Below are 23,627 nucleotides of genomic sequence, written 5' to 3' on the forward strand. Positions count from 1 at the left end.
TATTTGTTCAAGTTGTAGGGATAATTCTTTGATTTTGGCCCTTTCTTCTTTTTGGATATGTGCATTTATTGATATAAATTGGCCTCTGAGCACCGCTTTTGCTATGTCCCAAAGCTTCTGATAGGAAGTGTTTTCATTCTCGTTGGATTCTCTGAATTTCTTTATTCCATCCTTAATATCTGCTATAATCCAGTCTTTTTTTGAGCAGGGTATTGTTCAGTTTCCAAGTGTTTGATTTCTTTTCCCTGCTTTTCCTGTTATTGATTTTCACTTTTATGGCCTTATGGTCAGAGAAGGTGCTTTGGAATATTTCAATGTTTTGGATTCTGCTAAGGCTTGCTTTATGACCTAATATGTGGTCTATTCTAGAGAATGTTCCATGTGCACTAGAAAAGTATACTTGGCTGCTGTTGGGTGGAGTGTTCTGTATATGTCTACAAGGTCAAATTGGTTGACTGTGACATTTACAGATCTTTCGTGTCTTTATTGAGCTTCTTTCTGGATGTCCTGTCCTTTACTGAAAGTGGTGTGTTGAAGTCTCCTACTCTTATTGTAGAGCTGTCTATCTCACTTTCCAATGCTGATAGAGGTTGTTTTATGTATCTTGCAGCACTGTCATTGGGTGCATAAATATTTAATATGGTTATATCTTCTTGGTGTGTGGTCCCTTTAATCATTATATAGTGTCCTTCCTTATCCTTTATGATGGATTTCACTTTAAAGTCTATTTTGTCAGAAATTAATATTGCCACTCCTGCTCTTTTTTGATTGTTGTTTGCTTGATATATTTTTTTCCATCCTTTGATTTTAGTTTGTTTGTGTGTCACAAGTCTAAGGTGTGTCTTTTGTAGGCAGCATATAGACGGATCTTGTTTTTTAATCCATTCTGCCACTCTCTGTCTCTTTATTGGTGCATTTAGTCCATTTACATTCAGGGTAATTATGGATAGGTATGAATTTAGTGCTATCATTTTGATGTCTTCTTTTGTGTGTGGTTGACAGTTTCTTTTTCCCACTTGATTTTATGTGCTGAGTAGACTTTCTTTATATATTGTCCTTTCCTCATATTTGTTGTTGATTTTGTTTCTGCTGAGTCTCTATTTTTTTCTCATATTTTATTTTCATGAGTAGGATACTTTGTCTCCTTTATGGTTACCTTATTATTTACCCATTTTTCTAAATTTAAACCTAACTTTTATTTCTTTGTATCGCCATATCTTCCTCTCCATATGGAAGGTGTATGATTATATTTCTTGGTCCCTCTTTATTATTTTAATGTTGTCTTCTTTTATATAATAATATCACTGTTACCCTGTTTGGGGCTTTTTTTTTTTTTTTTAATAATCTTGCTTTGGTTTTTTGGATTTCCCTGTCTGGGTTGACTTCTGGTTGCTCTGCTCAGTGTTCTAGTCTTGGGTTGATACCTGATATTATTGATTTTCTAACCAAAGAACTCCCTTCAGTATTTCTTGTAGTTTTGGCTTGGTTTTTATGAATTCCCTCAACTTGTATTTATCTGGAACTGTCTTAATTTCACCTTCATATTTAAGAGACAGTTTTGATGGATATATGATTCTTGGCAGGCAATTTTTTTCCTTCAGTTTTTAAAATATGTCATTCCATCGCCTTCTTGCCTGCATGGTTTCTGCTGAGTAGCCCAAGCTTATTCTTATGGGCTCTCCTTTGTAGGTGACTTTTTGTTTATCCCTCACTGCTCTTATAATCCTCTTTATCTTTGGTTTTGGCAAGCTTGATTATAATGTGTCTTGGTGACTTTCTTTTAAGATCTACCTTATGTGGAGTTGGATGAGCATCTTGGGTAGATATCTTCCCATCTTTCATGATATCAGGGAAGTTTTCTGCCAACAAATCTTCAACAATTTTCTCTGTATTTTCTGTTATCTCCCCCGTCCTGGTACTCCAATCATTTGTAGGTTATGTCTCTTGATAAGAGTCCCACATGATTCTTAAGGTTTCTTCATTTTTTTAAAAATTATTTTATCTGATTTTTGTTCAAATATATTAGTGCCAAGTGATTTATCTTCGAGTTCAGAAATTCTAGCTTCTACTTGCTCAATTCTGCTCCTCTGACCTTCTATTGAGTTATCTAATTCTGTATTTTATTGTTAATCTCCTGAATTTCTGATTGCTGTCTATCTATGGATTGTTCCAACTTATGAAACTTTTCATTATGTTTGTGAATAATCTTTCTAATTTCTTCAGTTGCTTTATCTGTGTGTTCCTTGGCTTGTTCTGTGTATTGCCTCATTTCCTTCCTGATGTCTTGAAGGGTTCTGCATATTAAACTTTTGTATTCTGCATCTGGTAATTCCAGGAATGCACTTTCATCTAGAAGATCCCTGGATTCTTTGTTTTGAGAGCCTGTTGAGGTGATCATGGTCTGTTTCTTTATGTGACTCGATATTGACTGCTGTCTCCAAGTCATCTATAAGTTATTGTATTAGTTTATGCTTGCTTACTGTGTCGTAGCTGCTTGCTTTGTTTTGTTTTAGTATACCCCTATGGGTTGCTTGAGTGAGCTAGCTTGATTATTTTCATCTTTCGAGTTCTGCTGTCCTGTCCCCAGATGGCTAGAGCTCTTATCAGGTGTATCAGTCTAGGAGTCCATTCAGTTTTCTTGTATGAATTCAGCTCAGGTTTCCAGGTAGCTGATCAAGCGTGTGGTACAGGCTCTGTCCTACAGTCTTAAAGGGGCAGGGGTGATTGGCGTATATACTGGTATCTGATTGCAGCAGGGGGTCATGCTGTGAACAAGGTAGCGGGCTGAGAACCAACCCCCGAGTGTCTCTGAGGAAAATGCGTCCCTGTTCCCTAGAGTGTGCTGGTGGGTGGGTTCTGCAGAGGGATCATGGGTATCCAAAGTTTTTGGTTGTAAGGACTGGGAGGTACCAGTTATCTTTGGACCCGTCACGGGTGGCTGGATGACCTGAGTGGAGCTACCAGTCCTTAGGTTTCTGATGTGGGTAGGTGAGGACCTTGTTTAACAGGCAAAGCAATGTCAAACGTCAAACACCCACCTCTCTACTGCACAGCTGAAATGACTGGAGTTTGCCAACAAGGGCCTATTTTCCCAAAATATGCCCACACAGGTCCATGCAGAAGGGAGAGGTGCTCAAGGTCCACAGACAGTATGCCTGGACAGGAGCTGCTTCTGTCCTGAGCTCCCCCGGTTAATGGAGCTAGCAAATTATCTTTTCCCCCCAATTGCAAATTATTTCCTTCCCCAAGGCCAGAAGGATGGCTCTAGGTGCTCACCAGGATCTATCTCAGGCCCAGAGATTCAGCGGCTGAAGCTGCCCTGGGGGTGGGGGTTGGGGGGCGCAGTAAAATATACCCAAGTACTTCGCTTTTGCAGAGAGTGCCATTCTCCTCAGGTTCCGGAGGTGTGAGTAGGCTGTGTGGCTGGTGCTTCTCCCTGAGGAAACTGTGGCCGAATGCTAGAACCAGCCCGCTACAGCCGCCACCGCTCCGGGAATAGTGCCTGACGGCTCCCCGCGATTCAGGTCCGGTAACTCCTCTCCGCTTCTGAACGGCCTTTTCCACCCCCTGCCCCTCAGTTCATTGTCTAAGCTTGCCTTTGATGCTCAGGGCTCCCAGCTCGTCACAAATATACACATTTCACTTGTTTTTTCGGGTCTTTGTCGTAAAGAGGGCTCGACGGAAGTGTCTTGTCTACTCTGCCATCTTGGCTCCGCCCCTAAACTACTTCTTGAGTTCTTATAATAGTGGTCTCATACAGTATTTGTCCTTTTGCAACTGACTAATATCACTCAGCATAATGCCTTCCAGATGCCTCCACATTATGAAATGTTTCACGGATTCATCATTGTCCTTTATCAATGTGTAGTATTCCATTGCATAAATATACCATAATTTATTTATCCATTCACCCATTGATGGGCACCTTGGTTGCTTCCATCTTTTTGCTATTGTAAACAGTGCTGCAATGAACATGGGTGTGCATATGTCTGTTCGTGTAAAGGCTCTTGTTTCTCTAGGATATATTCCAAGGAGTGGGATTGCTGGATCATATGGTAGTTCTATTTCTAGCTTTTTTAGGAAGCACCAAATGATTTCCAACCTGGTTGCTCCATTTTACATTCCCACCAGCAGTGTCTAAGTGTTCCAGTCTCTCCACAACCTGTCCAACATTTACTATTTTGTGTTTTTTGGATTAATGCCAGCCTTGTTGGAGAGAGATGGTATCTCATTGTAGTTTTGATTTGCTTTTCTCTAATGGCTAATGATTGTGAGCATTTCCTCATGTATTTGTTGGCTGACTGAATGTCTTCTTTGGTGAAGTGCCTGTTCATATCCTTTGTCAATTTTTTAATTGGGTTGTTTGTCTTTTTGTTGTTGAGTTTTTGCAGTATCATGTAGATTTTAGAGATCAGGCACTGATCAGAAATATCATAGCTGAAAACGTCTTCCCAATCGGTAGGTAATCTTTTTACTCTTCTGGTGAAGTCTTTGGATGTGCATAGGTGTTTGATTTTTAGGACCTCCCAGTTATCTATCTAGTTTCTCTTCTGGTGTTTGTGCATTGTTAGTAATGTTTTATATACAGTTTATGGCATGTATTGGGGCTCCTAGCATTGTCCCTATTTTTTCTTCCATGATCTTTATCATTTTAGATTTTATATTTAGGTCTTTGATCCATTTTGAGTTCGTTTTTGTACATGGTGCGAGGTATGGGTCTTGTTTCATTTTTTTGCAGATGGATATCCAGTTATGCCAGCACCATTTGTTAAAGAGACTGTCTTTTCCCCATTTAACTGACTTGGGAACTTCGTCAAATATCAGCTGCTCATATGTGGATGAATTTATGTCTGGATTCTCAATTCTGTTCCATTGGTCTATATATCTGTTGTTGCACTAATACCAGGCTGTTTTGACTACTGTGGTGGTATAATATGTTCTAAAATCAGGTAGTGTGAGGCCTCCTACTCTGTTCTTCTTTTTTAGTAATGCTTTACTTATCCAGGGCCTCTTTCCCTTCCATATGAATTTGGTGATGTTTCTCCATCTCATTAAAACATGTCTTTGGAATTTGGATTGGAATTCCATTGTATCCATAGATCGCTTTCAGTAGAATACCAAAAAACCAAACCAAACCCAGTGCTTTCAAGTTGATTCTGACTCATAGCGACCTTACAGGACAGAGTAGAACTGCCCCATGGAGTTTTCAAGGAGTACCTGGTGGATTCAAACTGCCAACACTTTGGTTAGCAGCCGTAGCACTTAACCACCATGCCACCAGGGTTTTTAAAATGTTGAGTCTTTCTATCCACGAGCAAGGTATGTTTCCACTTATGTAGGTCTCTTTTAGATTCCTGCAGTAGTGTCTTGTAGTTAGGTCTTTTACATCTATAGTAAGATTTATTCCTAAGTATTTTATCTTCTTGAGGGTTACTGCAAATGGTATTCATTTGGTAATTTCCTCTTTGATGTTCTCTTTGTTGGTGTAAAGGAATCCAACTAATTTTTGTACATTTATCTCATATCCTGATACTCTGCTGAACTCTTCTATTAGTGTCAGTAGTTTTTTTGAAGATTCTTTAGGGTTTTTTATGTATAAGATCATGTTATCTGCAAATAGAGATACTTTTACTTCTTCCTTACCAATCTGGATGCCCTTTATTTCTTTATCTAGCCTAATTGCTCTAGCTAGGGCCTCCAGCACAACGTTGAATAAGAGCAGTGATAAAGGGCATCCTTGTCTGGTTCCCGTTCTCAAGGGGAATGCTTTCAGTCTCTCTCCATTTAGGATGATATTGGCTGTTGGCTTTGTATAAATGCCCTTCATCATGTTGAAGAATTTTCCTTCTATTCCTATTTTGCTGAGAGTTTTTATCATGAATTGGTGTTAGACTTTGTTAAATGCCTTTTCTGCATCAACTGATAAGATCATGTGTTTCTTGTCTTTTATTTATATGATGGATTACATTGATTATTTTTCTAATGCTGAACCATCCCTGTATACCGGGTATGAATCCCACTTGGTCATGGTGAACTAATTTTGATATGTTGTTGAATTCTATTGGCTAGAATTTTGTTGAGGATTTTTGCATCTATGTTCATGAGAGATATAGGTCTGTAATTTTCATTTTTTGTGTTGTCTTTCTCTGGTTTTGGTATCAGGGATATGCTGGCTTCGTAGAATGAGTTTGGGAGTAGTCCATCCTTTTCTATGTTCTGAAATACCTTTAGTAGTAGTGGTGTTAACTCTTCTCTGAAAGTTTGGTAGAATTCCCCAGTGAAGCCATCAGGACCAGGGCTGTATTTTGTTGTTGCTGGGAGGTTTTTAATTACCTTTTCAGTCTCTTCTTTTGTTATGGATTTATTTAGTGTTCTACCTCTGTTTGTGTTAGTTTAGGTAGGTAGTGTGTTTCTAATAATTCATCCATTTCTGCTAGGCTTTCAAATTTGTTGGAGTACAATTTTTCATAGTAATCTGATATGATTCTTTCAATTGGGTCTGTTATGATAGCGCCCATCTCATTTCTTATTCAGGTTATTTGCTTCCTCTCCTGTTTTTCTTTTGTCAGTTTGGCCAAGGGTTTATCAATTTTGTTAATTTTATCAAAGAACCAGCTTTTGGTCTTTTTAAGTCTTTCAATTGTTTTTCTGTTCTCTATTTCCTTTAATTCTGCTCTAATTTTTATTTACTTTCTTCTGGTGCCTCAGGGTTTCTTTTGTTGCTCTATTTGTTCAAGTTGTAGGGATTATTCTTTGATATTGTTCCTTTTTTTTGGATATGTACATTTATTGCTATAAATTCACCTCTGAGCACTGCTTTAGCTGTGTCCCAAAGGTTCTGGTAGGAAGTGTTTTCATTCTCATTGGATACTATGAATTTCTTTATTCCATTCGTAATGTCTTTTATAACCCAGTCGTTTTTGAGCAGGGTATTGTTCAGTTTCCAAGTGTTTGATTTCTTTTCCCTGCTTTTTCTGTTATTGATTTCTACTTTTACGGCTTTATGGTCAGAGAAGATGCTTTGTAATATTTCAATGTTTTGGATTCTGTTAAGGCTTGCTTTATGACCGAGTATGTGGTCTTTTTTAGAGAATGTTCCATGTGCATTGGAAAAGAAAGTACACTTGGCTGCTGTTGGGTGCAGTGTTCTGTATACGTCTATGAGGTCAAGTTGATTGACTGTGGCATTTCGATCTTCTGGGTCTTTATTGAGCTTCTTTCTGGATGTTCTGTCCTGCACCAAAAGTAATGTGTTGAAGTCTCCTGCTATTATTTTGGGGCTATCTCACTTTTCAGTACTGTTAGTTTGTTTTATGTATCTTGAAGCCCTGTCACTGGGTGTGTAAATATTTAATATGGTTTTATCTTCCTGGTATATTGTCCCTTTAATCATTATATAATGTCCTTCCTTATCCTTTGTGTTGGATTTTACTTTAAAGTCTATTTTGTCAGAAATTAATATTCCCACTCCTGTTCTTTTTTTATTGTTTTTTGCTTGATATATTTTTTTCCATCCTTTGAGTTTTAATTTGTTTGTGTCTTTAAGTCTGCAGCGTGTCTCTTGTAGGCAGCATATAGATGGATTGTGTTTTTATATTCTGCCATTCTCTATTTTCTTTTTCCCACTTAATTTTATGTGCTGAGTAGTTTATATATTGTCTTTTCCTCTTATTCGTTATTGTTGATTTTGTTTTCGCTGAGTCTTTATGTTTTTCCTGTATTTATTTTGATGTTTAGAATGTTAGTCTCCTTTGGGGTTACCTTAATATTTACCCTTACTTTTCTAAGTTTAAACCTAACTTTTATTTCTTTATATCACTTTGACTTCCTCTCCGTATGAAAGATCCATGACTACATTTTTTAGTCCCTCTTTATTGTTTCAATGTTGTTATCTTTTACATAATGACATTGCTGTTTCCCTGTCTTGAGCATTTTTTTATCTTGATTTATTTTTGTGATTTCCCTATCTGGGTTGGCATCTGGTTGCTCTGTCTTGTGTTCTAGTCTTGGGTTGATATCTGATAGTATTGACTTTCTAACCAGAGAACTCCCTTTAGTATTTCTTGTAGTTTTTGGTTTTACAAATTCCCTAAACTTCTGTTTATCTGGAAATGTCCTAATTTTGCCTTCTTATTTGAGAGATAGTTTTGATGGATATATGATTCTTTGCTAGCAATTTTTTCCTTCAATGCTTTATATAAGTCCTCCCATTGCCTTCTTGCCTGCATGGTGTCTGCTGAGTAGTCTGAGCTTATCCTTATTGACTCTCCTTTGTAGGTGACTTTTTTTTTTATCTGTAGCCACTCTTAAAATTTTGTCTTTTTCTTTGGTTTTGTTAAGTTTGATTATGTCTTGGTGACTTTCTTTCGAGATCTACCTTATGTGGGGTTCGATGAGCATCTTGGATGGATATCTTCTCATCTTTCACAATATCAGGGAAGTTTTCTGCCAACAAATCTTCCACAGTTCTCTCTGTATTTTCTGTAGCCCTCCCTGTTCTAGTACTCCAATCATACGTAGATTATTTATCTTGATGGAGTCCCATGTAATTCTTAGGGTTTCTTCATTTTTAAAAATTCTTTTATCTGATTTTTCTTTGAATATATTGGTGCCTACTGTTGTATCTTCAGTCTCACTAATTCTGCCTTCCAGTCCCTCATTTCTGCTCTGCTGACTTTCTATTGAGTTGTCTAACTCTGTAATTTTGTTAATCCTCTGAATTTCTGATTGCTGTCTATCTATGGATTCTTGCAGCCTATTAAATTTTTCATTATTTTCTTCAATAACCTTTTTAACGTCTTCAACTGCTTTTTCTGTGTGTTTCTCGGCTTTTTCTGTGTTTTGCCTGATCTCCTTCCTGATTCGTTGAAGCATTCTGTATATTAATCTTTTGTATTCTACATCTGGTAATTTTGGAAGACATCTTCATCTGGAAGATTCCTTGTTTTCAGAACTTGTTGAAGCAATCAATCATGGTCTGCTTGTTTATGTGATTTGATATGGACTGTTGTCTCCAAGCCTTCTATAAGCTACTGTATTATTTTATTTTATGTTTCTTGCTTTGTTTTGTTTGATATGGCCAATTATGCTGCTTGAGTGAGCTACCATGAGTATTTTCGCCTTTGAAGCTCTAACATCCTGTCACCAGATGGCTAGAGTTGTTACCAGATATGAGCCTAGCAGTCCATTTACTTTTCTTGTATGGATTCAGCTCAGGTGTCCAGGGGGTCGGGCATCAAGTGTGTGGTATAGGCTCTGTCCTACAGTCTTAGTGAGGTAGGGGTGATTGGTGTAGGTACAGGTATCTGGTTGCAGCAGGGTGGGTCATGCTCTGAGCAAGGCAGTGGCTGACAACCATCCCCCGATTGTTTGTAACAAAAGTGCGTCCCTGTTCCTGGAGTGCACAGGTGGGTGGGTTCTGCAGCCAGACTGTGGGGACCCAATGCTTTTGGCTGTAAGGACTGGGAGGCACCACTTATCCTTGGACCCCTGTTGCAGGTAGCTGGTGACATGGGTGGAGCCACCAGTCCTCAGGCCCTTGATGTGGGTAGGTGAGGGCCCTGTTTAATAGGCAGAGCAGTGTAAAACAACAAAAACCCACCTCTCTACCACGTAACTGAAACAGCTGAAGTCAGATCTGAAGCACATACACGGTCTGCCAACTAGGGCCTAATCTCCTGAAATGAGCCCACACAGGTCCATGCAGGGGTGAAATTTATTCAAAGACCATGGACCATTTGAGCCTGGAGAGGAGCCGCTTCTGTCATGACCTCCCCAGCTTAGTGGAGCTGGCAGATTATCTTTTCCCCCAATTGTTAATTTATTCCTTCTCCAAGGCCAGAAGAATGGCTCAGGACATGCAGTAGGACCTATCTCAGTCTCAGGGAAATCAACAGCCACTGAAGCCAGCTTGGGGGCTGGGGAGCAGTAAAATAAACGCAAGTACATAGCTTTTGCTGAGAGCGCCATTCTTTTCTGGTTCTGGAGTTGTGAGTAGGCTGTGTGGGCCACTGTCTCTCCCTGAGGAAACCTCAACCCAAATGCTACCATCAGCCCTGCTGTGGTAGCTCCAGGGGATTGTGCCTGAGGGGTGGCCTGGCAACTCCTCACAGCTTCTGAACCATTTCTCCCTCCCCCTGTCACTCAGTCCCATTTCCTAACTTTGCCTTTGATGTTCAGGGCTCCTAGCTTGTCATCTATATAATCATTTCCCTCATGTTTCAGGTCTTTGGGGTAAGAGGGATAACTAGAAGCATCTGACTACTCTGCCATGTTGGCCCTGCCTCCTGTACTTATTTCTGATTGTTTCCTTAGAATAAAAAAAAATAGAGTTGAATTGTTTCCAAGAAATAGCATGATCAGATCAAAAGATGAGGATGTTGTAAAAGCCCTTGATTCATAATCGTAATCAATTCTTATTGCAAAACTGCCTTTTAGAAGGGTGTTACCACTGGCACCAATGACCCTGGGCATGTCTGAGGCTTCGCTTCCATCACTAGACCATTCTTTGCTAATGCAAGACGCAAAAAGGCATCTGATTGCTTAAATTTGCTTTTCTTTGATTACAGGTGACTATTAAAACATTTTCAGATTTTTATTTGCCATTTTGGGTTTATTGTTTTGTCAACAGTGTGTTTTATCCCCTTTTCTACCAGGGTGTTCATTTTATTGATTTTACAACCCCATTCACATCTAGAGAATTTCAACTTGGTCTGTCATATATGAAAAAAAAAAATATGAGGCAAGGACTTTTCCAAAATGTATACCCTTGCACCTTGTTATATGCTTTTTGACATACGGTTTTCAATTTTCATTATTATCAAACTCTCAATCCATGGCTCTGTAATTCCTTCCACAGCAGCAGGTCAGAGTGAAACCCACTATTTAATAATATAGTTGATATTTGAGGGCATAAAAATAGATATTTTTTCCCTTGAAAAATAGGCCAATATAATTTGATAGTATCAGAAGCCTTAAAACTGGGCCTATTTTTGATTCGGTAAATCCATGTATAAGAATTAATTCTAAGGAAATAATAAGAGAAGTACCGAAAATATTTATCTAAAAAATTTATAGCAGTGTTTTTAACAGAAAAAAAAAAAAGAAACCTTGAAAAAAAATCTAAACAGATTCAAACACTGAATACTATTAAGTAAATGGTGGCATGTCCATAACACGGAGTACCATCATGACAACCATTAACAGTCACAGACTAGGAAAATATTATCTGCATGGGAAAATAGTCACAATCAAAAGCAAACTGTGAAATATTTCTGTTTAAAAAGAAAAAGACAGAAAGGAATTCAACCAACTGTGATTTTTCTTAGGTAGGGGTGTTAAGGTGACTTAATTTTTTCCTGAAGTTTTCTGCATTGAATACATACTACTTTTGTAATCAGAAAAGTTATTTTTAAAAAATAAAATTGTTAGACTACATATTTTTCTTTAGAAATGAAAAGCTCTCCATAACTTAGAAGCATACCGTAGCGTCATCTGATCCTGAAGCAAAGGCATCTCCACTTGGATAGTATCTGCAAAGATAAAGACAGGGTAGAAAACACTTTATTTAGAGCAGTGATTCTCAAAGCTGGATGCCCATCAGAACCATCTGGGAAGGCTTAGCCCATGTCAGGCTCTCATAATCAGAATCTCCACATTTAGGAACATAAGGCCTACTCCTTTCAGAGGCTAGAAAGTGGGGCTCCCATGCCAGGCCCATTGGCCTCCAGTTTTCTTACCCGGGGGCAGTGACAGTGGCCTGGCCGTGAGGGTAAGTGTGATCTACCAGAGCTCAGGGGTTAGGACGTGGCTATAAAAACAGACACTGGACATAGATGTGTACAGCCACATTCAGGACTCTGTATCTACCACTTACTACATGTCATACTTCGGCAAGTGACTTAACCTTCCCCAGCTCCGGTTTCCTCATTTCAAAACTGAGGATAATAGCGCACATTCCTGTTGTGAAGATTAATTAGACAGTACATGCAAAGAATCAGGCCTGGTGTCAAATAAAAAGCATTCAATAAGCAACGGTTACTATTGCCATAATCATTCTCTTCTCAATGATCAGTGGGAAATATTAGTACTAGATTATAAACCAAAGGCAGGATTACAACAAAGGTCTTTCAACCTTTCCACTCAGCTTCTGCTGCCCAGCTGGGGCCTCCACACCTGCTACCATTTCTCTTTCTTGTACAAATGACCTACACTCCATCGCTCCACCAAAGTTGGGAGGGGAGGCCTTTAAAACAGTGTGTGGAATTACGTCTCCTACCTCAGGAGGTAGGAGACAAAAAGCTTGGCAAGGGATAGGGAAGCAAGATTTTGTGTGAATAACAGTGGTCTGAAAGAAGGGAGTGGAGAACAGGAGGTCTGGATGGGACATGCTGAAAATTTCAGCTCTGCCCGGATCAGTCCATCATGGTATGGGCACACAGTTTCTAAAAGCACTATGAATATTCCCATTTTCTAATGCCAAGTAAAAACGATTTCTATATTATTCTCCATTCAGGGTCATATGGGCCATGATTTCCCTCCTCTGGCAGGAAATTCTGGGACCAAGTGCAGGGTACGTGGTTTATCTGGAAGAGACTTTTGATGCTCCCAGTATCCGCCCTTCCCTCTCTCCTATGACTGCAGTTAAATATAAGCAGATGTTTCCGGTTGTCACCAAGGCCAGGGGGTATTATTGGCATTTAGCACTATCCCTGAGGCAGCCAGAGATGCTAAATGTCTTACATAGGGCAGTCTCTTACACTGAAGAAATGTCCTACCCAAAGTATCAATAGTGCCCTGTTGAGACACACTGATTTTTTTTTTTTGCTGGGCGCATGAAAGAATGAAAACGTTCCCAGTTTTCCTGCAGTTAGGTTGGCCACGTAATCAAGTTCAGGTTAATGGGATATAAGCAGAAGTGATGAGCTTAACTCTCCTCTTCCCACTGGCTGAAGGAAGACATGGTGGTAGGTCAGTTGAATTGTGGGGTTGAAAACACCATCTTAGGAATAGGGTAGCAAAAAGATAGAATGAGCCATCATAGCAGCTCAGATTTTATATGAGAATACACTTCTATCTCATTCAAGCCACTGTTAATTGGGCCTCTGACACACAAATCCACGTCCTAACTAAGCCAGTATATAACGAGACCAGCAACAATATCCAGTATGACCTTAGCCTTGGGTGAACATTTTGGCTAATGTTTGCCCCAGGAGGAAATAAAAAGATATCTGAACATGGCTCGCTGAGTCAGCCTCTGTAGAATCTTCCAGATAAATCTAAGCATCGATTTATACCATTCTATAAAATAAATTAATTGGTACTGCATTCACTCTATGTAGAAAGTGCGGTCATTTAAAAAATATTTGGTCTTTCCTAACAGAACAGGGTATATTCTCTGTGTTTATTAATATCTTCTTTTATTTCTTCCATTAAGGGTTCATAAATTAAAGGTTTGTTACTACCATACATTTTTATTTCCCTGACTTCCTCAAATAATTACTGAGCATGCAGTCTAACAGGAAGAGATGGACAACTAAACTGGCCACAGAAGATGATTAGTCTCTCACTCAGAAGGGCACCTAACTCAGCCTTGGAGACTCAGGGAGGGATTCCTGGAGACAGGGAAGCCTAAGTTGAGACCTGATGGTCTAACAGATATTAAAGAAAGAGGGTTCAGAACAGAGAGAATACCACGGGTGAGAGAATATGCACTTTTAAGCTATATTTCACTAATAAATAGGGACTTAATTTATTTTTGTGGATTTATCTTCTATCCTGCATCTTACTAACTTCATTTACTACCTGTAGCAATTTCTGGATTGACTGATTTTGACTTTCTAGGTAATTACTGTACATTTGCAAAAAGTGATAGTTCTTTTTCCTTACCCTGCATTTAAGGGAAGAGGAGAAAAATTCTAACATTTCTAGTACTAAGCTAAGTAAGTATCCTTATTTTGCTCTTGATGGTATGGGGAGCAAGTCTAGTGTTTCTCCACTAAGCATAATGAAGATTCTTGGGCAATTATACTTTATTTACTGTCTAGACAGTGCCATCTTCCAAATGACATGTCAAGTTCTGAATTCCCTTTTGGGATCCAGTTCATAGGTCCTGCTGCCTACTTGAAACCTCCACTTGGATGTATAATACGCATCTCAAACAGAAACAGAGCTCCTAAATCCCTGCACCACAACCACCTCCTACCTACATTCCCTCCAGTCTTACCTGTCTTAGAAATGGATCACTGCTTCCTGCCCATTATAAAAGACTTGGGTTATCTAAGCTTAGGGTTCTTTTCCTATATCATAACCCCTTGTGTCTGCAGGTGTTGTTTGGCCCTCTTCGCATTACCCTGTGGAATTGGGGCTCAGGTAACTAGCAAAAAAAAAAATGCGGATACTCTGGCTACTGCCATTACTATAATAAACTGTCCTACATCTCTGACCCGGGAGTCTCATGTCTTCTACTAGCATCCATGCAACTGTGGCTAATCTAAGTTTTTAGCTTCCAAGTATAGTACAGTATCAGACCCTTCACAATTCTTGACAGTTCTGTCTCCACCATGACTTATTTCTAGCCACCATTCTTTCTTGAACAGAAACAAGAACTTACACAACAACCTTCAAACTAGCCTTTGCACTTCCATTCTCCTACAATCGATTCTCCATACAGCAGCCAGAGTGATCTTTCAGCAACAAAACAGAGATCATATTACCACCACCCACTGCCAACTCAAAAACCTCCAATGGCCACCCAGACTGTTGTTAGATCTCTGTACTCTTCCCCCAACTCTTTGCAAGCCTAGCTCTTCATCATTCTGACCTCAGCTTAAATGTCATCTTCTCAGAGAGGCCTTCCTTGACAACTCTACCCAACAAACAACTCACCCCATAACATCTTTTTGTTTTACCTTTTTCACAGCACTCATCAATAAATTGCACATTTGTTTATTTGTCTGTCATCTTGTGTTTGTCTCCTCTAGGAGAGTAGAGACCATGTCCATCTCGTTCACAAATGTATTCCTAGAATAGTGACTAACATATAAGTACTCAATAAATATTTGCTGAACAAATGAATGAGAAATACTGATTTTTGATTTAAATATATACTATTTATCATGTTAAGAACAAGTATTCCAGGAGCAGGTGTTATATTTTGTTGGCATTTCTAGCATTTATTGAGATAACAATGTGGTTTAGAGAGGATAATATCAATTGCCCCTCGTACAATTAAATTAAAATTCTCCAGGAGATTGGAGTACTCCTCAGCTCCAGCACAAATCAGCCTCCCTTGCTGGAGAGGCCTCTCTCAAGCAAGTAAACTGAGCCTGGGGGTGGTTCCTGGGCTAAGGATTACCCAAAGCATGGTAAAGTCTACAGAACAGAGAAGTAACCTGAAGATTCTACTTACTGACCGGACACTGTTGATATCAGACTCATGTGTTTCAAAGGCCTGCACACGCTGGCCAGAGCGCATGTCCCACACCATGGCTTTCTTGTCACATCCCTGTAAATACAAAGTTATCCAGAGTTATGGTTACAACAAGGAGCATCTATAGATAAGGCACAACTTCCAGTTATGAAACAAGGCCACTTTCTTTAACTGACAGCTCATAGAAGACAGAACTCAGTCTTGGGGTGGGAGGGAGCAAAGGAAGGTGCCTGGTTTCCCCCTTTAACATGCTTTCTTTGCACAGTTTTGAGTGGATGCAAACCCTCAAGAGCACCCTTCTCACCTTCTTCCTGGGCATTTCCCTTCCTTTCATTTTTCTTGTCCTTTGCCCCTCTTCTATAGCTGCCTTCCTAAACCCAGAGGGGAAGGCAGGCAAACAGTGGGTATATGCTAGGACCTCTCTGCTTGTGACACTAATCGATTGATTGTCCCAGGTTTGTCTGAGGTGTATGGGACAGCCCTCAGCAAAGGTGAAGAGCCAATGTTCCCAGACATCTGCACCAGCAGCATGTCAGGCTGGAAATGGGTAAACCAGGGGCCTAGCTTTGGCTCTACCCCCCTATTAGCTGGGAGATTTAGGCAAGTCCCCTCCCTAGGCCTCTGCCTCAATACCTGTAAAGTAAGAACAGACAATACCTGCCCTTCCTTTCTCTCTGGGCTGGTAACAGGACCCGCAGAATCATAAGCATGAAGTTTCCCCACTATATCATCATAGTTGAGGAATGTTTTCATAGATTCCTGCAGGTCAGTCCTGCCATCAAGGTTGGGTGGTATAATTTAGAACTTCAGTAGTCACACAGAAGAAGTAATGGCTTAAAGGTGTGTCCACATTGTTGGTTTCAACTCAAAGCAAAAGGTGGAAGAAGTAGAGTAATTGGTATTTCAGAAAGACTCACTGAGAGGTCAGCACACTAAGTACCCTTACTGAGAACGTGGACAAAGGAATCAGAGGTGTTTTCAGGTCTTTAGAGGACACTAAATTGTATAAAGTTTAGTGCTCTGAAAGACACAATATAATCTATAAGATATTGATAATTTTAAAACACAATGTAGCTGAGATAGATTAAAGACAAAGTTTTACAGAGGTACAGGAATGAACACAGACAGATGGGGCCAAAGCCCATCAAGTCAGGGTCCTGCCAATTAGAGGCTGTGCACCCTTTGCTTGACAGCCAGCGCTGAGATGTGAGCAGCTTGGAATAAAGCACCCTAACATTTTTTTCCAGCTGCAAAAGTCATTTCAGTAGGTAATTTGTCCTGTCTTCTGACAGAGGTAAGACAAGACCTTGGAGGAGGGTCAGCCAGCTCAGTCCTCCCTTTTTGTTTCTTGGCTGCCCGCAGAAATATTCACCCCTCCCATTTGTTCAAAGCCCCCGGGTGATGCAAACAGTTAAATGTGCTTGGCCGCTAACCAAAAGGTTGGAGGTTTGAGTCCACCCAGAGGTACCTCAGAAGAAAGGCCTGGTGATCTACTTCTGAAAAATCTGCCACTGAAAACCTTACAGAGCATAGTCCTACTCTGACACACATGGGGTTGTCATGAGTCAGAATTGCCTCAATGGCACCTGGTTTACCACTGGTATAACACGTAAACTCTCCCATCTAATGCTCATAATATCTTTGGGTTGCGGGTTGGTTTTGGATGGGGAGTACTATTGTGCATTATGCCCAATTTACAGATGATGAAGTTTAGAGTCAGGTGGCAAAACTGGGCCCTGTGTGCCCTGATTCCTAGTCTAGTGCTCCTCTGGGCCACCAAGACTTCTCTTTCTGACTCTGAGCTACAAATACTGTTCCTGTGCCTGGGGTGGAGGCCAGAGGCTGGGAGGGGTATGTTCCACAAGCCCCAGAACGCTCATCGCATGGCAGCCTGCCTCACCTCAGCAACTAACTGCCCCTCTCTGTGCTTTTGGGTGTTTCTGTAAGGCTTTCAGATGTTCTCTGTTAGTCATTTGAGGAATGACATTTTACCAGGAGGCCACCATGTACCGAGTTGCAGTGTTAACAGCAGGAGAGCACTCCAGATTCCTGTGTGGACTGCTGACTTCCAGCGGCAGAGGAGGGGAGACCCTCACAGCCTCGTGCTGTAACTTCCTACCAAGCACCCACAAGGGTCTCCAGCCAGTGCGCCCCTGCAGCAGGAGGTTGGGGAGCGGAGGGGTGCTGAGGACAGCTCCTGCACTGCACTCCCTTCTAGGGAAGTGTCCCATCTAGTCCCATGCACGGACAAGAACGGCCAGCCTAAGTCTCCCTAGTGGACACAGGACCCTTAGGGCTTTTCCTTAGGCCTTTACCCCAGACACAAAAGTGTTTCCAGTTTCTGAAGGGGCGAGGTCTAAGCAGAGGACGTCAGCTGTGTGCCCATGGAAGCTCTGCAGTAGCTGTCCACTCTCCACGTCCCACAAGGCACATGTCCCGTCACCACTTGCTGTCAGGATCTGAAAGGACAGAAAGAGTGTTGTAATCAATGTTTTTATTACTTGCCGTCACCCTGACTCATTGCGACGCCATGCACAATGGAACAAAACACTGCCTGATCCTGCACCATCCCCATGATCAGTTGTGGATTGAACCATTTGATCCATAAGGTTTTCACTGGCTGATTTTCAGAAGTAGATTGCCAGGCCTTTCTTCCTAGTTCATCTTAGTCTGGAAGCTCTGCTGAAACCTGTTCGGTATCCTAGCAATGCACAAGCCTCTGCTGACAGATGGGCAGTAACTGTGCATAAGGTGCATTGGCTGCGAATTGAACCTGGGTCTCATGTATGGAAGAGATGAATTCTACCACTGAACGACCACTGCTCCATTGTTATCATTACAGGGAATACATGACGGGGAAAATATATTACAGCCACACCTCACTAAGTCTGGTTTCAAAGCACAGAAACATTTCTCCCTTACTGAAAAAGGAAAAGTACATTTTGACACCATTTGAGTTTCTCTGTGAGCTTGTCTTCCTCCAGATTGTGAAGTCCTGGAGGCCTCACTGCTGCACCTACAGGGCTCTGTAGCTGCCTGGCTCACAGGAAGTGCTCATGACTGGCTCCAACATGCAGCCAAGCCCACTGTTGTCCAGCCTAGGGCTTGTCAGACTTTAATGTGCATTCAAGTCACCCAGGGCTTCTTGCTAAAAGAAGATTCTGGGGTGAGGCCTGAGCATCTCTATTTCTCACAGCTCCCAGGTGATGCTCGTGCTGGTCTCTGGACCACACCTGGACTAGTAAGGGTCCAGGCAGCACTTTGTTAGACATTCTCCTGTCGCAGCTTTCCCCCATAGCAGACTGTGCCCCGGGGGCTCCCAGGGCAGTTGATAGGTCCTGGGCAATCTTGCATGCACAGATTTAGCAAGCGTTTGCTGGTACTGACAATGTCCAGGCACTCTGCTAGGCACTAAGGTCTCCAGAAGATCGTGTCTTTTGATCTCTGCTCTCCTGAGCTCAGTTTAACAAGGTTGGCAGTATGAACTGAAACGAACACACTAATTCCCTGTTCCTCTGAAAAATGCTTCTGGAAGCAAGGAAAAATAACCTAGCTGCTTGCGTCCTCTGCTGTTCTTTAGTTCTCTAATACTAGTTCTCTAATAGTAGATGGACCCAAACCGTGGCTGCTTATCTACCTGCATGTCAGAGTTGGTGAAGCTGCAAGCAGATAGGTAGTTGGTATGCATAGCAACAGACTTCTTTTTGGCGGCCATGTTTTCATTTTTGTCAAAAGTCAGTGGGTACACAGAGCACTTATTATCCAAACCACTAGCACGGAAAGAAAGAAATGTCAAATGTTAACATATGGCGGTCAAATATGTTGTATACTTTCTCATTTACAGGGTACTTTTGCATAAACTCTTCAAAATATTTTTCTTTGAGTGGTATCATATATTGCAACATGTTCCCCAGCTTTTATTTTGAAGATTTTCAAACCTACAGGAAAATTGAGAAAATTAACAGTACAATGAACACAGATCACTAACTTAACATTTTGTCGTGTTTGCACAAGCTCTCTCTGAACCACATGGACGCAAGTTGCAGACAAGACATTTTACTCCTCAGTGCTTCGACGTGCAAATTTACATTTCCTAAAAATAAGTATATTCTCATATATCTCATTATCATAGCTGAGGAAATGAACAATAATTCCATAATACCTTCTAACGAGCCATCCATATTCATTCTTCCCCAACTATCACCAGGATCCAGAGCCCAATCAAGGCTCATGCGTTGGATTCTGTTGTTCTGTCTGTTTAAGCTCTTTTAATCTAGAGCAGACCTTCCACCTATTTTATTGTTCATGACAGTGACTTTTGTTAGACCTTAGGTCAGCTGTCTTACAGACGTCACTCACTCTGGATCTGTCACATTGTTCCTTTTTTCTTTTAATTGTGGTAAATACATATGTAACAAAACATCTGCCATTTCAACAATCTTCACATGTACAGTTTAGTGACATTAATTATGTTCATCATGTTGTTAGTGGTTAAAGTTTAACACTTCTGGCAATAATACTGCAAAGGATTTGTACACAAAAGTATTGTGTACTTCACTGCAGGGGTACCACTATTGGTGATGTTAATGTTGATTATTTGGTGATGGGGACAGGCAGATCTCTCCACCGTAAAAGTACATTTCTCCCTTTGTAATCAGTAATAATCTGTGGTCTGATACTTTGAGATCATGAGACTATCCTGGTCTCCAAGAACCTTTCATATCATGATTTTAGCATGATTGTCCTTGTTTGGATCAAATATCACTTCAGGGGTATAAAATGGTGATTTTCTAATTCAATAATCCCTTCTGCATTTAATTAGCTGGTCCTTTTCTGTAAGGAAGAATTCCTGCCTTCTCCCAGTTATCACTGAACACTTGGGTTCTTTTTTTCCCCTCAATTGTGTTATCATCTGTTACTGTAACGATTCTATCTGATGCTCAAATCGTTCCAGATTTGGACAGTGGAACTTCTCCAAGCCAGCTGTTTCCTTTTGATATGGTCCCAATGGTCCTTGGGCATCTCCTTGCTTTTGCAACAACAACAAAAAGCCCAGGCTTACTTTATCCTCTTTCTTACTCCAAGGAGCCCAGCTTCCTCTTAGTGGTGAATAAGACATAGAATGGCGTTCTCGTTTTTTGAGGGTAAGCTTTTTTGCCTTCTCAACTGCTTGGGAGTATAGGTGTAGGCTTAGGTTTTGTTTTCAGTAATTAGCTTTGGCAAGCTTGTTTATGGATTGTATGGATGATAATGATTTGTACTTAGGCTGTGGCAATGAACAAGCGTGCAGCAGAAGACAGTATTCCTTGAACTCTCAAGGCAAGATGTGTCCTCCCCATTCTGAAGCTGCAGAGTAACTTCCCTGTAGCTCTGTTTGATACATATTACATAGGGTGATTTGTATTGTTGTAAGAGGGAGAACCTTCACAGTGTGATGCTTCTGGCATTGAGTCTCTGCTTCAGGAACCAACTAACTTTGTGATCTCAGTCATGTCTTAAGTTTCTCTGAGTCTCAGTTTCCTCAACTGTGAAATGGAGCAAATCCCATGCAGCTACCCCAAGGGGCTGTTGTGAAGATTATGTAGAGTTTAGAATGGCACTTGACACATAGGAGGTGCTCAATATGTGGTCATTATCATTATTTTTGTATCTCTTCCTGCTTGGAGGCAGAAACTATGTCTTCCCTTTTTTTTTTTTAAATAATATTGTATTTATTTATTTTTTTCCAGAAACCCTGGTGGTATAGTGGTTAAATGCAGCAGCTGCTAACCAAAAAGTCAGAAGTTCAAATCCACCATGTGCTCCTTGGAAACCCTATGGGGCAATTCTACTCTGTCCTTCAGGGTCGCTATGAGTCTGAATTGACTCAACAGCAATGGGTTTGGTTTTCAGTGAATCTGAAAGGCTGCTGCAGCCCCTACTTACCCACACGCAATGGCGCATCCTGACGGGGCGTAAGCACATGCCATCACCCACGTGCAGGGCATGGTGACCGCATGCTCCTGAAACACAACAGTCACTGTTCTTAGAGTGAATGAGAGACACTTCTACACAAGAGTCTTAACATTTAACTTTTCCAAAATAAAATCACTGGAATTCCTACCAAATTTTATGACATGTTCAGAAGAAGGTGGTGCAGGGTAGAAAACACTAGCCTGAGACTGAGGAGAGGGCCCAGCCTCCCCATCATCAACTAAACTCTTTGTCAAGTATTCTAAAAGTTAAAAATCCCTATTGGCAAAAGACTCTCCTTAGTGTGGAGTTCCTCTTTAATGCTGTACTCCCTTTCTTCTTCTGCATGAATGCCAGGGCTCCTTTCCTTTTGAGAGGTGTGTCTGAATCTCCAAAGTAAACAGATTTTACCTTGTTTACTGATTCCCCTGTTTTCACAGTATACTTTTTTTTTTGTTTAATTATTGTACTTTAGATGAAGGTTTACAGAATACACCAGTGTCTCATTAAACAGTACACATATTGTTTTGTGACATTGGTTACCAACCCCATGACATCAACACTCTTCCTTCTGGACCCTGGGCTCCCTTTTACCAGCTTCCCTGTTTCCTCCTGCCTTCAAGTCTTGCCCCTGGGCTGGTGTGCCCATTTAGTCTCATTTTGTTTTATGGGCCTGTCTTATCTTTGGCTGAAGGGTGAACCTCAGGAGTGACCTCATTACTGAGCTAAAAAGGTGCCTAGGTACCATACTCTCAGGGTTTCTCCAGTCTCTGTCAGGCTAGTAAGTCTGGTCTTTTTTTTGTGTGAGTTACAATTTTGTTCTACATTTTTCTCCAGCTCTGTCGGGGACCCTCTATTGTGATCCCTGTCAGAGCAGTCAATGTTGGTAGCCAGGCATCATCTAGTTGTGCTGGTCATAATATACTCTTGAGTGACTTTTTACATGTATATGACAAGCTTATTTACTTGTAAACAAGAGCCTTTCTCCCCTGTGGATCCCAAACCAATTTCTGGAAGGAATGAGATGGGATGGGATGGGCTGGGGAGGGTGGTTTTGAGCCAAGCTCATAGATAAAAGAGAACTCATAAAATGGAAGTACTAAGAACTGAGATGTTTATCAGTCCCTGGCTTCTGGCTGGTGTCAAGTCCCCCATACCCTCCTGCATGCAGATAAATAAACAACAAAAGTTATGTTTCAAAAACTGGTGAATCTGTGGACAATCTTTTGGTTAGAGACTGGGCCCTGTTCCTGGTTCCAATATCAACAAGATGTCTCACCCCATGTAGGCCAGCTCTCCTCCACTTGTGAAGTTAGGGGACTGGACTAGAAAAGTTCTAAAGTCCAGTCAGATGCTCATCTTCTTGCCTGTTACAATCCTTTCTGTTTTTGTGGGGAAACACAGCCCCCAGTGCTACCTACCAAAATTCTGTTGTCATTCACAGTCTTACAGCCTTTCAGACATCAAGAAATCATTTCTTCCCTCCGGGGAATGAGCTCTAGATGGCCATACCAGGTTCCCTTTCCTTATAAACAGTGGCTACATTTCCTGCTAGGAGCCACAAGTGCCAGCTCCCACAGCTCTCCACAAGTCAGGCAGCCCGTACTCTGTGCACACCAGGGCTAAGTGGAAGTGCAGAACCCCTTTGTGCTCCACGCACGCCAGGGCTTAAATGGAAGTACAGAATCCCTCTGTGCCCTGTGCACGCCAGGGCTTAAGTGGAAGTGGCAGAACCCCTCTGTGCCCTGTGAATGCCTGGGCTAAGTGGAAGTGCAGAACCCCACATGCTCCAGAGGATGCTGAAAAATGCTGGGAAAGGAAGAGGCTTCCAAGGAGATGACACAAAGGAAAACCCTTAGAAATTGCTGTTACTTTTATTATTCCCCAGATCATCAGGGACTCGACTCTACAAAATGGTGCTGGGTCTCCACTTGGTCATGTCATGGAACAGCTGCCTACCACAACATTCACTAAACACTTTCAGTAATGCAGAATTGGGTCAGATATAGGTCTCCTTTTTCGTATAGACAAAGGAATACTTTCTAAATAAATATTTAATACACAACATTCTTTATCGCAAATGCCAATATGATGCAGGCATGTAAGCACAACTACACATGGATTTTGGCTCTTCTCTTTAGTTGAGGGTCTAGATTTAGATCTAATTGGGAGCCATGTATGCCCTGGCTCAGTGTGCAAGGGAATCAGACCCCACCTCATTGCAGGACAGTTCAGTTCAATCCCA

At 41.1% G+C, this 23,627-nt stretch overlaps 1 protein-coding gene across 5 annotated transcripts in view; it reads right to left on the reverse strand.

Annotated features, from left to right (window-relative positions):
* Window positions 1-23,627, reverse strand: part of GNB5 (G protein subunit beta 5) — a 78,764-nt gene that overhangs the window by 13,877 nt on the left and 41,260 nt on the right. For all 5 annotated transcript variants that reach the window (XM_010600084.3, XM_023539499.2, XM_010600083.3 and 2 more), the window contains 5 exons: window positions 21,356-21,432; window positions 19,068-19,200; window positions 17,746-17,889; window positions 15,414-15,505; window positions 11,483-11,531 (listed from right to left, as the gene is read on the reverse strand). In XM_010600084.3, coding sequence (XP_010598386.1) covers window positions 11,483-11,531; window positions 15,414-15,505; window positions 17,746-17,889; window positions 19,068-19,200; window positions 21,356-21,432 — 495 coding nt within the window. The remainder of the gene's footprint in view (window positions 1-11,482; window positions 11,532-15,413; window positions 15,506-17,745; window positions 17,890-19,067; window positions 19,201-21,355; window positions 21,433-23,627) is intronic.

This window comes from Loxodonta africana, chromosome 12 (assembly GCF_030014295.1).
Source record: "Loxodonta africana isolate mLoxAfr1 chromosome 12, mLoxAfr1.hap2, whole genome shotgun sequence".
NCBI lineage: Eukaryota > Metazoa > Chordata > Mammalia > Proboscidea > Elephantidae > Loxodonta > Loxodonta africana.